General features: G+C 40.8%; 1 protein-coding gene across 1 annotated transcript; it reads left to right on the forward strand.

Moving 5' to 3' along the window:
* The first annotated feature begins 1717 nt into the window (after positions 1–1717).
* Positions 1718–11170, forward strand: LOC126371977 (uncharacterized). Its single transcript, XM_050017472.1, has 12 exons — positions 1718–1740; positions 1846–2035; positions 2457–2659; positions 4671–4877; positions 5683–5835; positions 6795–6999; positions 7569–7744; positions 8238–8490; positions 8568–8719; positions 9191–9293; positions 9859–9962; positions 11089–11170. Exons 1-12 carry the CDS (start codon positions 1718–1720, stop codon positions 11168–11170), a joined length of 1851 nt encoding a protein of 616 aa, XP_049873429.1.
* The last annotated feature ends 1893 nt before the right edge of the window (positions 11171–13063 follow it).

The raw sequence follows: 13063 nt of genomic DNA on the forward strand, positions 1-13063 counted from the left end.
AATTCCCGCATATTACTTCAGCCTTTGCTAAGTTAGTTCGTACCTGATCGTTTTTTAGTGACCCATGTATGGGTCACGGACGTATGGACCTCCGTGGTCCAGTGGTTGAGCGTTGGGCTCAGGATCCGGAGGTCCTGGGTTCGATTCCCGGACGAGACATATCACAAAAAATATTTTGTGGTCCCTAGTTTGGTTAGGACATTACAGGCTGATCACCTGATTGTCCGAAAGTAAGATGATCCGTGCTTTAGAAGGCACGTTAAGCCGTTGGTCCCTGTTACTACTTACTGATGTAAGTAAGTAGTCGATACGTGAGCCATTTCAGGGGAATTGGCGGCTCAATAGTGACCCTGACACCAGGGTTGATGAGGTTGGTAATCCACCTCACAACCCACACGAAGAAGAAGGACGTATGGAGCTAGTCCGTCATGACTCGTATAGGGTTCATTGGACTGTCAACGTGTTACCTTGGAATAATGAGCAGAATCACCCTCAAAGTTTTCGTTACGATGTCACTAACACCCTGTACAGTCATGAGCAATATAATGTACCCACTTTAGGACTCTGTCGCACTAACATATTTGAAATTTAGTGAGACTTACAGTTCAATTTGTCAAAAAAGTTAATGTGACAAGGTACCAAAGTGTGTACATATTAATGCTCGTGACCGTACATAGTTTCTATACTTTTGACAGGTGGTGCAGTTGGTCGATGGGTTGATGGCACGAGTGTATTATTCAAGGAAGTACCAGTTCGTTTTACTGAGTTTCATAATTCTTTATATGGTCTCTTTTTATGACTATGAAGAGTCTTTGGAAAATATCGATAGGCACTTTATGAAGAATATGTAAGTATTATATATTTTTATGAGGAGCTCGGTGGCGCAGCGGTAAACTCGCTCAGTCTGCGATTGTTGACGTAAAGCAACTTTCGCAGTGGCCGGTCATAGGATGGGTGACCACAAAAAAAAAAGTTTTCATCTCGAGCTCCTCCGTGCTTCGGAAGGCACGTTAAGCCGTTGGCCTCGGCTGCATTAGCAGTCGTTAATAACCACCAATCCGCACTGGGCCCGCGTGATGGTTTAAGGCCCGATCTCCCTATCCATCCATAGGGAAGGCCCGTGCCCCAGCAGTGGGGCGTTAATGGGCTGATGATGATGATATATTTTTATACCATCATTATATAACGGCCTCCGTGATTCAGTGGTTGAGCGTTGGGCTTACGATCCGAAGGTCCCAGGTTCGAATTTCGATGGAGAAATATCCCAAAAAATACTTTGTGATCCTTAGTTTGGTTAGGATATTACAGGTGTGATTGCCTGATTCGAAAGTAAAATGATTCGGAAGGCACGTTAAGCCTCTGGTCCTGGTTACTACTTACTTATGGAAGTAAGCAGTCGTTACGCGGCGCAATACGGAAAATTGCTGATCTCAATTTCGAAGCCCTTCGAAGGTCACTTTGAGCAGTCATTAAATGTGTCCATAGATACCACATAGATGAAGTGTCGTACATGCGCAAAAGGGTATATTACCTTTTGTAACGTTTTTTTTTTTTCACCTTTGATGAATTTGCTCTTGGCCCCAGACTTGCTCGGAAGCATTGACGAGGCCTGGAGCGAGCTCGCGCAGAAGGTGCCTGTTCACTCTGGCCTTGAAAGCACCCGGGTTATATGCATTCGGAAATACAGAAGACGGCAAAGAATTCTACTCCCTTAACAATGTATATCGGTTACGCAAAAGGGTTATAAAAATCGGGGGTGGGGTGAGGTAACTGGGATCGGTGCGGGCCGGAGAGTGACCTTATGCCTCTTCTATACGTAGTATTAATATTTATTGTATGTCTCAGGCCAACAGAGAGGCCAGAAGTGAATTTATCCTACAGAAACGTAAAGTATTCTCTTGAGGAAAGTCTGATGGAAGACCAGGGACCTGGTTGTGATGTGCCGAAGTTGGATCCCTTCGCGCCAGAGGGTATGAAGTTCCACAGAACGTTGTCGCCCATCAAATGTAGTGAACGTGACTGGGTGACTTGTTACGTAAGTGAAGTACTCATTATCATCAGCCAGAAATCACCACTGATAGGCATAGGCCTCCCCCAAGACTTGCCACAATGACTGATCCTCTGCTGCCCGCATCCGATGTTTTTGCGTGACCTTCAGAAGGTCATAGTTCCACCTTGTGGGGGCCTATCCTAGGAGTATATACATCAGTGTATATTCCTGTGTAGCCGTGATAGTCCAGTGGGAAGAACGCATGACTGTCACTGTGAAGTTGCAGGTTCGGATCCCAACGATTTTTGAATTCATGTTTGAATCATGAATGGTTATCACGTGCTCAGCGATGAAGGAAAACATCGTGAGGAAACCCACATTCCCGATAAATGCGTTTTGTGTTCCCTATAAGGGCTCTAGTCCTACTGTTTCATGTTTACCTTTCTTTGACAGCACTTTTTTACAGCTATCAGAATGCAGACCAACTGAAGAAACAGTCCGTTCAATAACGGACTTAGAGTGTATTTACTATGATATTATTTACATCAATGATGAGAACTGGGATTACGGCAATGCGACAGTCGTCTCTGGAGATAGTATCTACTATCTGGTTGAGAGTGATCATGTCAAGATTACGTGTACAGGCATTTATACTAGCAGAATAAGCAGGTAACTTATCTTATGTAGCCTATTCGATCCCACTGCTAGACAAAGGGCTTGTTTTTTTATTTATTAAAGACACAAACAGATTACAGACAACACATCACATAATTACAGTACATAGAGTACAGATCTAATCTAATATCCACAAAAATTATGTTGTAACTCATCATCAACTTACCACCTACGGGGTATAACGTAGAACCCTTGCCCAGGGATACGGATGAAGACATCAACAGTTGCAAAGGCAGAGACGGGATCCAAGGGCACTGCAATGTAGGATGGAAGAGGCGAGTCACAGGGACTGTAACCTGGAACCTGACAGAGGGCAGCAGTAACTGTCAGTACTATTCAGAGGCGGAGGACAGGAGTCTTAGTATGGCTTTGAAATACTCTGAGCGCCATACCACTCGCGTCAGATAGAGTACTGCGGGGCTAAAGGCAAGAGGGAAACCATTGCCTTATTTTTCCCTAAAAAGTAGCATGGAGAATGCTACACCGACAAGAGCGTGGCTCTTAAATTAGTGACAACATAACTAAATAACAACAAGTGACAAACAACTTCTTCAACGTTATACTAAAATATGAAGACGCAGATTAAAGATCACAAAAATAGATACAGGAAAAAGAGACAAACAAAAGATTAGATTTTCCACTCCTCTCGGCTTTGCGCGATTTCCGGCCTCCGATAACCATTGATAACATCACACTATATTTTACGCGGTCTGCCTGGACTTCTGTACCCGCCTTGAGAGACCCAATGAGCCAATTGCTCTGAGTGACTATGGAATTCCATTTGCTTTGATCCTGTCTTACCTCTCTTGCTTTCTTTACCTTCATCAAATCATAAATCGTTTCAACACACGCGCGCGTTTCGTAGATCGTACTAAACCTTTTCTAAGGTCATCTCCAATTTCGTCAATATACGTTCCACTAGGTCTTCTCCTGCCAGCCCTTCCTACAACCCCCACCTTATATACTGCTGTCATAATCCTATCCGAACATTGAAATTTCTTCACGTAAATATATAGTAGCCGGGACCGATTGCATGTTTTTTTACCACGCAGACACTAACACTGCTCAACTCCTAGCTTGCTCAATATCGTGAGATCGCTGTGTTATTAGTAATTATAATTGTTTTGATAAATATTTTTGAGGATGATTGCTTTGAGGGATGATTGAGACCATGAGTTGATATCAAGTGGAATTTTCCGTCGCAAAAGTATGGAACTGAAAATAATTTAAATAAACACAAAAATATTCATGAATTTTGCGACGCAAAATTCCTCTTGATATTAACTCAGAATCATGGTTTGAATCATCCCCCTGAGTATTCGTTACGATGTCACTAACACCCTCTATATATATATATTTCCCATTTCTCATTGTTAATGTGTGTATATTTTAATGTTGTAAATGTATATGTGTGTCGTAGATTTTACCTAAATAAACTTTATTATTATTATTATTATATAGCTTTCGTAGCAGATGTTTATTTTTATTTTTTTAAATAACGTCTGGGGCCCTGTGCCGAGGTTTTTCTTGTAGCTTCTTTTCCCCGGCTATACAGATTGTGAGAAGCTGCAGTAGTCTTAGGCAGATGAGACATTCGTTGTGTACAAATTGACGATTCAAAGTGTAACTATGTTACCAACTGAATAAAGATATTTTTGAATTTGAATTTGATTCTGGCTACAACGACTACTGGTTCTCATGGTAACGCGTTTCTTAGGGTTGGGACCTTTACTAGACTGCTCTTAAGTGTGCCCTCATCACAGAGCAGCACGGACCTCCGCGTGTTGCTGTTTGTGACCCTCATATGGCTGCAATAGCCAATCTTGTTAACACTTTCAAGGACAGAACGTCTGCGGACGTTTCGATTCCAAGGCGCCATACTACCTATTATGAACCATCAATAACCCATGTCTCTGTCCGTGAAAGGGTTAATTAACGTGCGAGCACATTGACACATTAATAAATGTGTGTGTTAAGTAAATTCTTTCATCATCCAATCTTACAGGATACTATTTGGTAAAGTATCGTGGTCTGGATACGGTTGTGGGTTCCGGAGGAAGGTGAACCATGAAAGTCCTCCTTCTGGAATGGAGGATAACTATGACGTGCTTATAATCGCCTTTGACTCGACGTCTAAAAACGGTTTCATTAGAAAAATGCCTGTGAGCTACAAGTATATTACCAAGGAACTTCAAGCTACTGTTTTAAACAAGTACGTCTATAATTATTTATTATTATTATTAGGGCTCACGATCCGGAGGTCCCGAGTTGGAATCCCGGTGGCGACCTAGTTTGGACATTACAGGCTGATCACCCAATTGACGATTGATCTGTGCTTCGGAAAGCACGTTAGCCATTAGTCCCGGTTACTAGTTAGATGCAAGCGCATAGTTCTTACATAAGTCATTTCAAGGGCTTTTGGCGACTTAATAATAACACTGACACCAGGGTTGATGGGGTTGGTAATCCACCTCACAATCCACACGATAGAAGATCCACATATTTTATTATACATCAATGTTTTTATCTAGCCGTGATAGCCCACTTAGAAGAACTCTTGACTCTCACTGTAAATTCAATGGATTGGTTAGGTCGCTCATAGTCTTCACAACCTACAGGGTAAGGCCAGGCGCGGACTACGAGTTTTTGCTGCGCGGCAGAAAAAAGCAGCGGCATAATGTCGCACTGTAATTCTGTACCAGTTTTAAATTGTATTGCGCGCACTTGACGGCAGAGCCGCCGCAGTATTACAGTGCGACATTATGCCGCTGCTCTTTTCTGCCGCGCGGCGAAAAACTTGTTGTGCGCGCCTGGCCTAAAAGAAGAAGATTTTTATTACTAGTTTACACCATCAGTGGCGCGTGTTTTTGCGGTAAACCACGAGCCACTTGACATTTGGCACCCAGTCTGTGGTCTTCGGGCATCCGGGTGACATGACCAGCCCAAATAATAATTTAGGGATTTAAACCCATAGTTCAACTAACAAGACATAAGTATAAGTAGTTTTTTTATTCTAGATATAACATAGTGGGTGACGCAACCGTAGCTGCGCTGTTCCCCATTCTGACTGGCAAAACTGACTCGGAGCTGCCTGAGTCGAGGAAGGATGTCGATGGCAGCGTATATCTAGACCATGAAGATTTCATATTCTATAGAATGAAAAAGAACGGGTAAATATTTATAATGTATAAAGTACTTAAGTCAAGGCTATACGGCCCTCAGATCTTTGCCCGCTTTATTTCAGACGAATTCCAAACATCAGCGACATCAATGGTAGGATCAATTTAATAGAATACAATACAAAGACGTTTTATTGCATATATAAACACAACACTAAAAACAATTACAAATGTCACAGGAGAAGTACAATCGGCGGCCTTATTGCTAAATAGCAATTTCTTCCAGACAACCTTAGGGTGAATAAACTTGCTACATATGGGTGTCGGGGACACATAGAACACATTTTACTTCAAACTCATAATAAACAGGAGTCAGCATGGAAAATTAAACCTGACGGTGATCTATTTATTAGACATTACTTTTGTAAATTGGCAATTTCAAGTAAGCTATGGACACCGCGTAGCCAGAAGCGCTAAACGCGGACGTAGCGTACACCCTCTATAGAGTAACCCTATGCTCAGCTCACCAGCGCTCGCGAACTATATCGAAGGCTTCGACCAATACGACGACGTATATTCACTTAGAGATTCGCTGCGTCTATTGGTGGAAGCTCTTAATATAATTCGCGCCATGGTTGCCGTGCATACCCTGCAGGATGATGAACGGATTTCATTTTTTTGTTTCTCTACAGCTGGCTATCCATCATTATACATAGTGGTACGGCTTACTTCAGGAGCGGATCCAGCTTTTATGTCGGATTGGGGTCACCAGGTCGCAGACAACCTATCTCCGTACAGAATTAGATAAAATTGCAGTGGCCACCCATGACGCAACCTGACCTCCAGGGGTGGGTCATAAACCCCCGTGACTCCTTGGATCCATGTGCCCATGCGTCAGTTTAAAAATAAACTGAGTAAAGCGTGGGTACTTAGTTCATCATCCGATGCATGTACCTCTGACATCCTTAGAAATGTAGTTGTGAGTTTACGTTGTTTCGTGTTTCCCATAGTTACCGAACAGCATATTTCGAAGACATGCCCTGGGTGGGGACTTTCCAGCTATACCATAACGGTTTCCTCCACCAACCAGCCGATCATTACCTACGAGATATATACAAGTACGAAGAGGGTTTTAAAAATTCTAAGTGGTGGCCCAACTGGAAGTGCTTTGGTGAGCAACCGAGATTCCAATTTATGATAAATTTGACTGAACAGGTAAGTTCAATGAGTATAACTTACAAAGAACTTAAGAACTTTAGTGGGGCATTTGTACGAACATTCCATCAGGGTGGTTTATTGACTAGTGCTCATCGCCCAGAATTACAGTGATCCATCATATCCATCATCGTTAATTTAAAAGCCACGCTCTTGTCCGTGGGCTAGTTTACTCTTCGCGGGTTGGTAGATCAGACATGTAGTTGCTTCTGTAAAAAAAAACAGACCTGTCAAATCTTCAGATTAGGTAAGCGAACCCTGTGTAAACTGGATAACGCTAAGAAGATGATAAGTGTTAAGGATTTACGTGTAGCTAAGAATTTACTAAGTTTGGGACGTTCACTTTTTGATAGAAAGAAAGATCTGAAATGTAAGAAGAACAAACTTTTCTGGAGGTCTGAGGGACAAATTAATAATAAAATGTATATGTCCAGCCCCTGGGGTCTTCAATCTCCAGCTCCTTTATAGATTGTAAACCTGTTCACTAGCAATGGTGGTGGTGGATCCACATTCGAGCGGAAGGAAGGAATATCCTCCCACTGCTGCAGTATTCATATTCTTTTTTCCAGTTTTACAAACTTGAGGGAAAACACTTCAGTCTAACTTTCATAGCTGACGTGACACACGGTGATTTCAACCACATTGACAACGCTGATAGACCTCTGGCGGAGTTTTTGAAGAGTATGTACGATAAAGGAACTTTTCAGAACACACTTCTTATAGTTATGGGTGACCATGGTCCAAGGTGCGTCAGAGACTTTTCAATATTAAACACACTCATGCAACTCATATCAGTTTCACAAGTCATCAAAAGAAAGAAACATACAGCCACTTTTGGTATAAGTATAAGTTCTTAGATAAGATGGATATGATGAACCGAATGGTGACAGGTTACCAGCTCATCAAATATTACCATGTTAGAAAGCTCAAATCCCTCTATCGCCAGTTTGTACGACATGCCCAAAATTATAAGCAGCTGAACATGTTTTATATTCTTTATTCCCTCCCAGTCCAGCATAGAACTGAAGCAATTAAAGTCTCGCAAATAGTTATTTTTTCCTAATCCAGGTAACGTGAGCACCAAACTTGGTTTCGTCTTCCAATAGGGTAAGGTAGGTAGGCTGTTTATGTTTTATGATACTTTTCCGGCTCAATAATAACCCACACACCAGCAATTCTCACAACCCACAAGAAAAGAAGAAGATATCATATTAATCAGATTACAAGTCCTCCAACAGGTTCGCTAATATTCGCGATACATACCAAGGATTCATAGAGGAACGTTTACCGTTCATGGCTATTCGTTTGCCAGATAACCTCAGAAGAATACGCCTTGATGCCCAGACAGCTTTGGAGAACAATGCTGAGGTGTTGACAACTCCTCACGACATCCACGCCACTATCCTTGATGTCGTCAACTTAACGCCATATTGGAACTTCTACAAAGTCAAGGGAGCTGATGTGTTGAGAGCTCTGACTTTGCTTCAGCCGGTAAGACTTAAGCAATCACACATGGATTATAAAAGAACATTCTATATTTTTCACTTTTCACCCAATACGTTTCACAGTTACCCAGCAACCGTTCATGCAGTGTAGCAGGAATAGAAGACCACTGGTGCACCTGTCTCCATTGGGAAGAAGTGAAGCCTGAAGAACCATTATACATGCCAGTTGCTCAAGCTCTGGTTGATTATATCAATAAACTGACTGAGTCTGAAAGGTACTAAGTTCTTAGTTCCTTGGGACACAAACTGGAAACATGATCGGTGCAGCGACAATAAAACACTTTGAAATAACTTTTCACGAGTCCATAGACTATTTATGCTTGTTGTTTGGCAACAAAGTTAAGCAATGTCTGGAACGATTGGTCATAGAATGGATGACTAGCATCACGCATGTAACCTACGAAGGGGTAGGCTGAGATGTATAGTAAATACACCCACTCCTCGCCAGCTACGTTTAAGTACCATGTAAGGGGGGAGCCTATTGCCATTAACCGGGTACAAATCCTGGAAACCACCTGATATCATCTCGTAAAGTTGAATACAATGCTTTAGAGCCTCAGCTGGGATCCAAACGGTGTAAGTCACGCGTTCTCCGAACAGGACTATCACGAACCCTCTCTCCAATTAAATAAGGAAAGACCCAGCAGTGGGATGTATTCATAGTAAGTATGTGTTTCTGTCCGCAGACAACATTGTGCGTTGAGGACTCTCCGTTCTGTCCAATGGGTGGTGAAACATAAAGCTCACGTTGAGATCCTGAGGAATCTTGGCAGCGTGTATCAGGTCAAGGTTAGTTAGTAGTTAAAATCATTTTTTTCAACATGATATTATTTTGTTTGCATTACTTCTACGCTGATTATTTATATACAGGGTGTTAGTGACATCGTAACGAATACTGAGGGAGTTGATTCAGGCCGTGATTTAGAGTTGATATCAAGTGGAATTTTCGATCGCAAAAGTATGGCACGGAAAATAATTAAAAAGAACACTAAAATTTTCATGAATTTTCCGACACGAAATTCCACTTGATATCAACTCAGAATCATGGTCTGAATCATCCCCCTTAGTATTCGTTAGGATGCCACTAACACCCTGTATAGGTTGATGGTAGGGCTGGCAGACGAAGACCTAGAAGACCGTACATTGACCAAATTGGAGATGTCCTTAGAAAAGGTTTAATACGATCTACTCTGAACCGGCGTGCGTGTATGAAGCGATTGATGAATGTGGAGGAACCAAGAGAAGCGTGTCAGGATCGAAGCAAATGAAATTCCATAGTCTCTGCTTACCCCGGTGGGCAATAGGCGTGAGTTTATATGTGTATGTATAACCCCAACTCTTGAACCGTTTACAGATAACTGTGGGACCTGGCAAGGGCGTGTATGAAGCAGCAATGACATACATGTCACAAAAAGGCGAGTTCTTCATCAGCTCAGCGCAAATATCCAGAGTCAATGCGTAAGTGTGGTCATATGCATCCCTGGCCAAGTAGGAAATGCCATGAAAGGAGAATGGGCGAAACTGGTCCAAGAACCTCCACTGATGAGACTTATGTAATGAAAGCTTATACTTTCCCTATGATTCTGGCAAAGTTCTATCAGATTCTGTCCCGGGATTCTTTTTCTACGGCCGTGTTTGTCCTGGCTATGTAGATTTAGTTACTGAGCAACAAATCTTGAGTCGATTTTAGTCCCCCACTGTATTTTATCACATTTTTAGCCAGGACAAACATGGCTGTAGAAAAAGAATCCCGGGACAGAATCTGATAGAACTTTGCCAGAATAATAGGGAAAGTATAAGCTTTCATTACATATAAGTCTCATCAGTGGAGGTTCTTGGACCAAGTTTCATACAAATGTGCCCATTGTCATTTCTGAAAGAAAGAGACGAAAGAAAGAAAATATTTATTTCCATATTGGACGCCACATTTACAAACTTACATTACAGAAATAAAAAAAAAGAAAAAAAAAGAAAAAAAAACAAAGACAAAAAGACAAATAATACAGACATTAAATACACAATAGAGGCGCCCAAAATAAAAAAGGATCTCCCTCAGCATAATGCCGTGACACGTGCTTAGCACGGGCCGCGGCGCTGGTATTATGGGAGACCTATCGAACGTGAGCCACGGACACACCAAACTCAATTACGTACCTACTTATATACAATAAAGAAAACATACTATGATACTTACATAGATTATAATGCATTACTTATTCTTGATATTATAGATATATATTCCTATCAAAAATATATATGCAAAATGAATAAATAAAACTTACTTATAATAACAAAACTACTAAAAGAAAAGAATACATTATAATTGGTAAATTATGGAGACGTGTAACTGTGTAGTGTGAGTGTATGTACAACGTTGCTATGTGTGCAAATCTTTCTCTCTCTCTCTCTCTCTCTCTCTCTCTCTCTCTCTCACACACACACACACACACACACACACAAACTCCTTGGCACTTATATTCCCATCTGATGGTGCGGTCTGCCTACGCTAACTACTCAGCTAACTTTGATCCAGGATATGGGTATGAGTTGTATATTTGTCTGTTAAATAAATTTTCTTTTTCAGATATAAAGATGAGCCGAAATGCATAACTGAAACGCACCCTCAACTCAACAAGTACTGCTACTGTATGTCTTCAAACTATTAATTGGTTTATGATAAGTATGATAACACACAGAATTCTCCGCATAAAATATGTTTCTATTATGCTGGACTGCACAGACGCCACGGGATCCTCGCCGCCTGTGGTGCGAAATATATCGAAGGTTTTAACGAATAGACACAGCAAATGCTATCTATAGATACGTCGTACGGCTATTGGTCGAAATTGTACCAATGTGACAGCTCACATGTGAGAGATCAGTATCTCTACACTATACGGTATCAAATTTGAGCAGCAGTAGAGCTATTGTGGTATGTTTGCAGGAGTAGTGGTAAAAGAGAGTGGAGTTGAACCAGCGACAGCGGTTCTGATACAAAATGGCGTTAGAGCCTTTCCCACCTCTTTCTTTCATTCCGTGGTCTGAATCATCCTTCAAAGTTTTCGTTTCGGTGTCACTTACACCCCGTATACGTTGCCATCTAACAGTAAGTTCAATTTATCATTGCTTTATTTCCTCAATTAGCCAACAAAATCAAAACACGTAATACCAATGTAAACTTTAATGCAGATTACGTAGCACTTAGCATATATCGTATCAAGCATTAAACTGCTACGTGACTACGCGGCGTAGCCGGGAGCTACGAACTTGTTTTCACTGCACACTCGTTTCTGCAAATGACTATACTTTTTAATTTCATTTTGTACGTTAAGTACTTTGCTTATCGAAAGTACTTTGTATAATAAGTTTTTTTTTACTGTATTTTTGTTGCTAATAAACGTACTTTTTGAAAAGTTACTTTTACTAAAGCCTATCTAGGTCAGACGAAGAAAACCTTCGCGTCGAATTATTTATTATAACAATATTTATTTAATATTATTGTCTTTGGATTCAATTTATTATGGGCTTACTTCTCTTTTCTATAAAAAAAAAGTGTAGGTTGAGGAGTGGTGTTTGGAGTATACACTTCAGGGATACAAGAGTGATACTATGTTAAATTACCAATACTAAAAAAATAAAAGTATTATTTGTTTGTATAGGATACTTATTCTGAACCGTTTTTTTTTTTTAATAAGAATAAATTTATTTCTCACTCACAATAACAATAAAACTTAACATAGTACTACTCACAGTGAACATGTTTATATTGTGAGAGAGACTGGTGTCCATACTAAACGGAATGCCTGTGTTACGGAAGTTTAATTCAGAAGAATCTGTATTGTACCAACAAAATAGCAATGTGACCCTCCTTAATCCTCTTCACCTCTCAAAGACTTGAAGACAAAGTGGTTTCCATGCTTGCAAGAAAAGAGACCGTTTAAAAAAAGGCAAGTGGAATGTCGGATGCAGAAAGGTTCCATCATTTTCTCCGAGAAAGAGTATTTTTGAAAAATCACATTCTGATGTGATTTTCTTTAACAAAATCTCGACTTATTTCAATCTGGGTTAACATTCAGACCGCAAGTCATGTTAACAAACATCACATCCAAATGGAAACTTTAAAAAAGTCGCTCACGTGGTTTTCGTTATCCGGAATTGCCAAGGAATAAAAATTAAATTGCTATGAAAAATATCTAAATTAATAAGTAACTAAATTAAATAAATTCATACAAAGGAAAAGGAAATATGTGGGTTTAAGTGGGTCGTATATCTTTTTGCCATTCGCAGTGGACACGATGGGACCGTGGAGACATAAGGCGAAATTATTTTTGAGTGACATTTCGGCGCGTCTCATTGAGGCAACTGGCGATCCGAGAGCTGGCAGTTATTTTGCGCAGAGAACAGGCCTGGCAGTTCAGAGGGGAAATGCTTCCAGCGTTTTGGGCGCTCTGCCTCAGTGTGGCGCGCTGGAGGAGGTTTTCTATTTATAATTAGCTCGTGTTGTTGTTTTTGTTATTTTAAGATTATTTGATTTGATAATTTATGTTGTACTTACTAAA

Source organism: Pectinophora gossypiella, chromosome 13, assembly GCF_024362695.1.
Source record: "Pectinophora gossypiella chromosome 13, ilPecGoss1.1, whole genome shotgun sequence".
NCBI lineage: Eukaryota > Metazoa > Arthropoda > Insecta > Lepidoptera > Gelechiidae > Pectinophora > Pectinophora gossypiella.

Bases quoted from the DNA above. Each gene is read 5' to 3' on its own strand.
- LOC126371977 (XM_050017472.1), top strand. From the start codon at position 1,718: ATGTATATCGGTTACGCAAAAGG. The intron at 8,491-8,567 runs GTAAGACTTAAG...TACGTTTCACAG, and splicing joins CTCTGACTTTGCTTCAGCCG to TTACCCAGCAACCGTTCATG. The intron at 9,963-11,088 runs GTAAGTGTGGTC...TTTCTTTTTCAG, and splicing joins CAAATATCCAGAGTCAATGC to ATATAAAGATGAGCCGAAAT.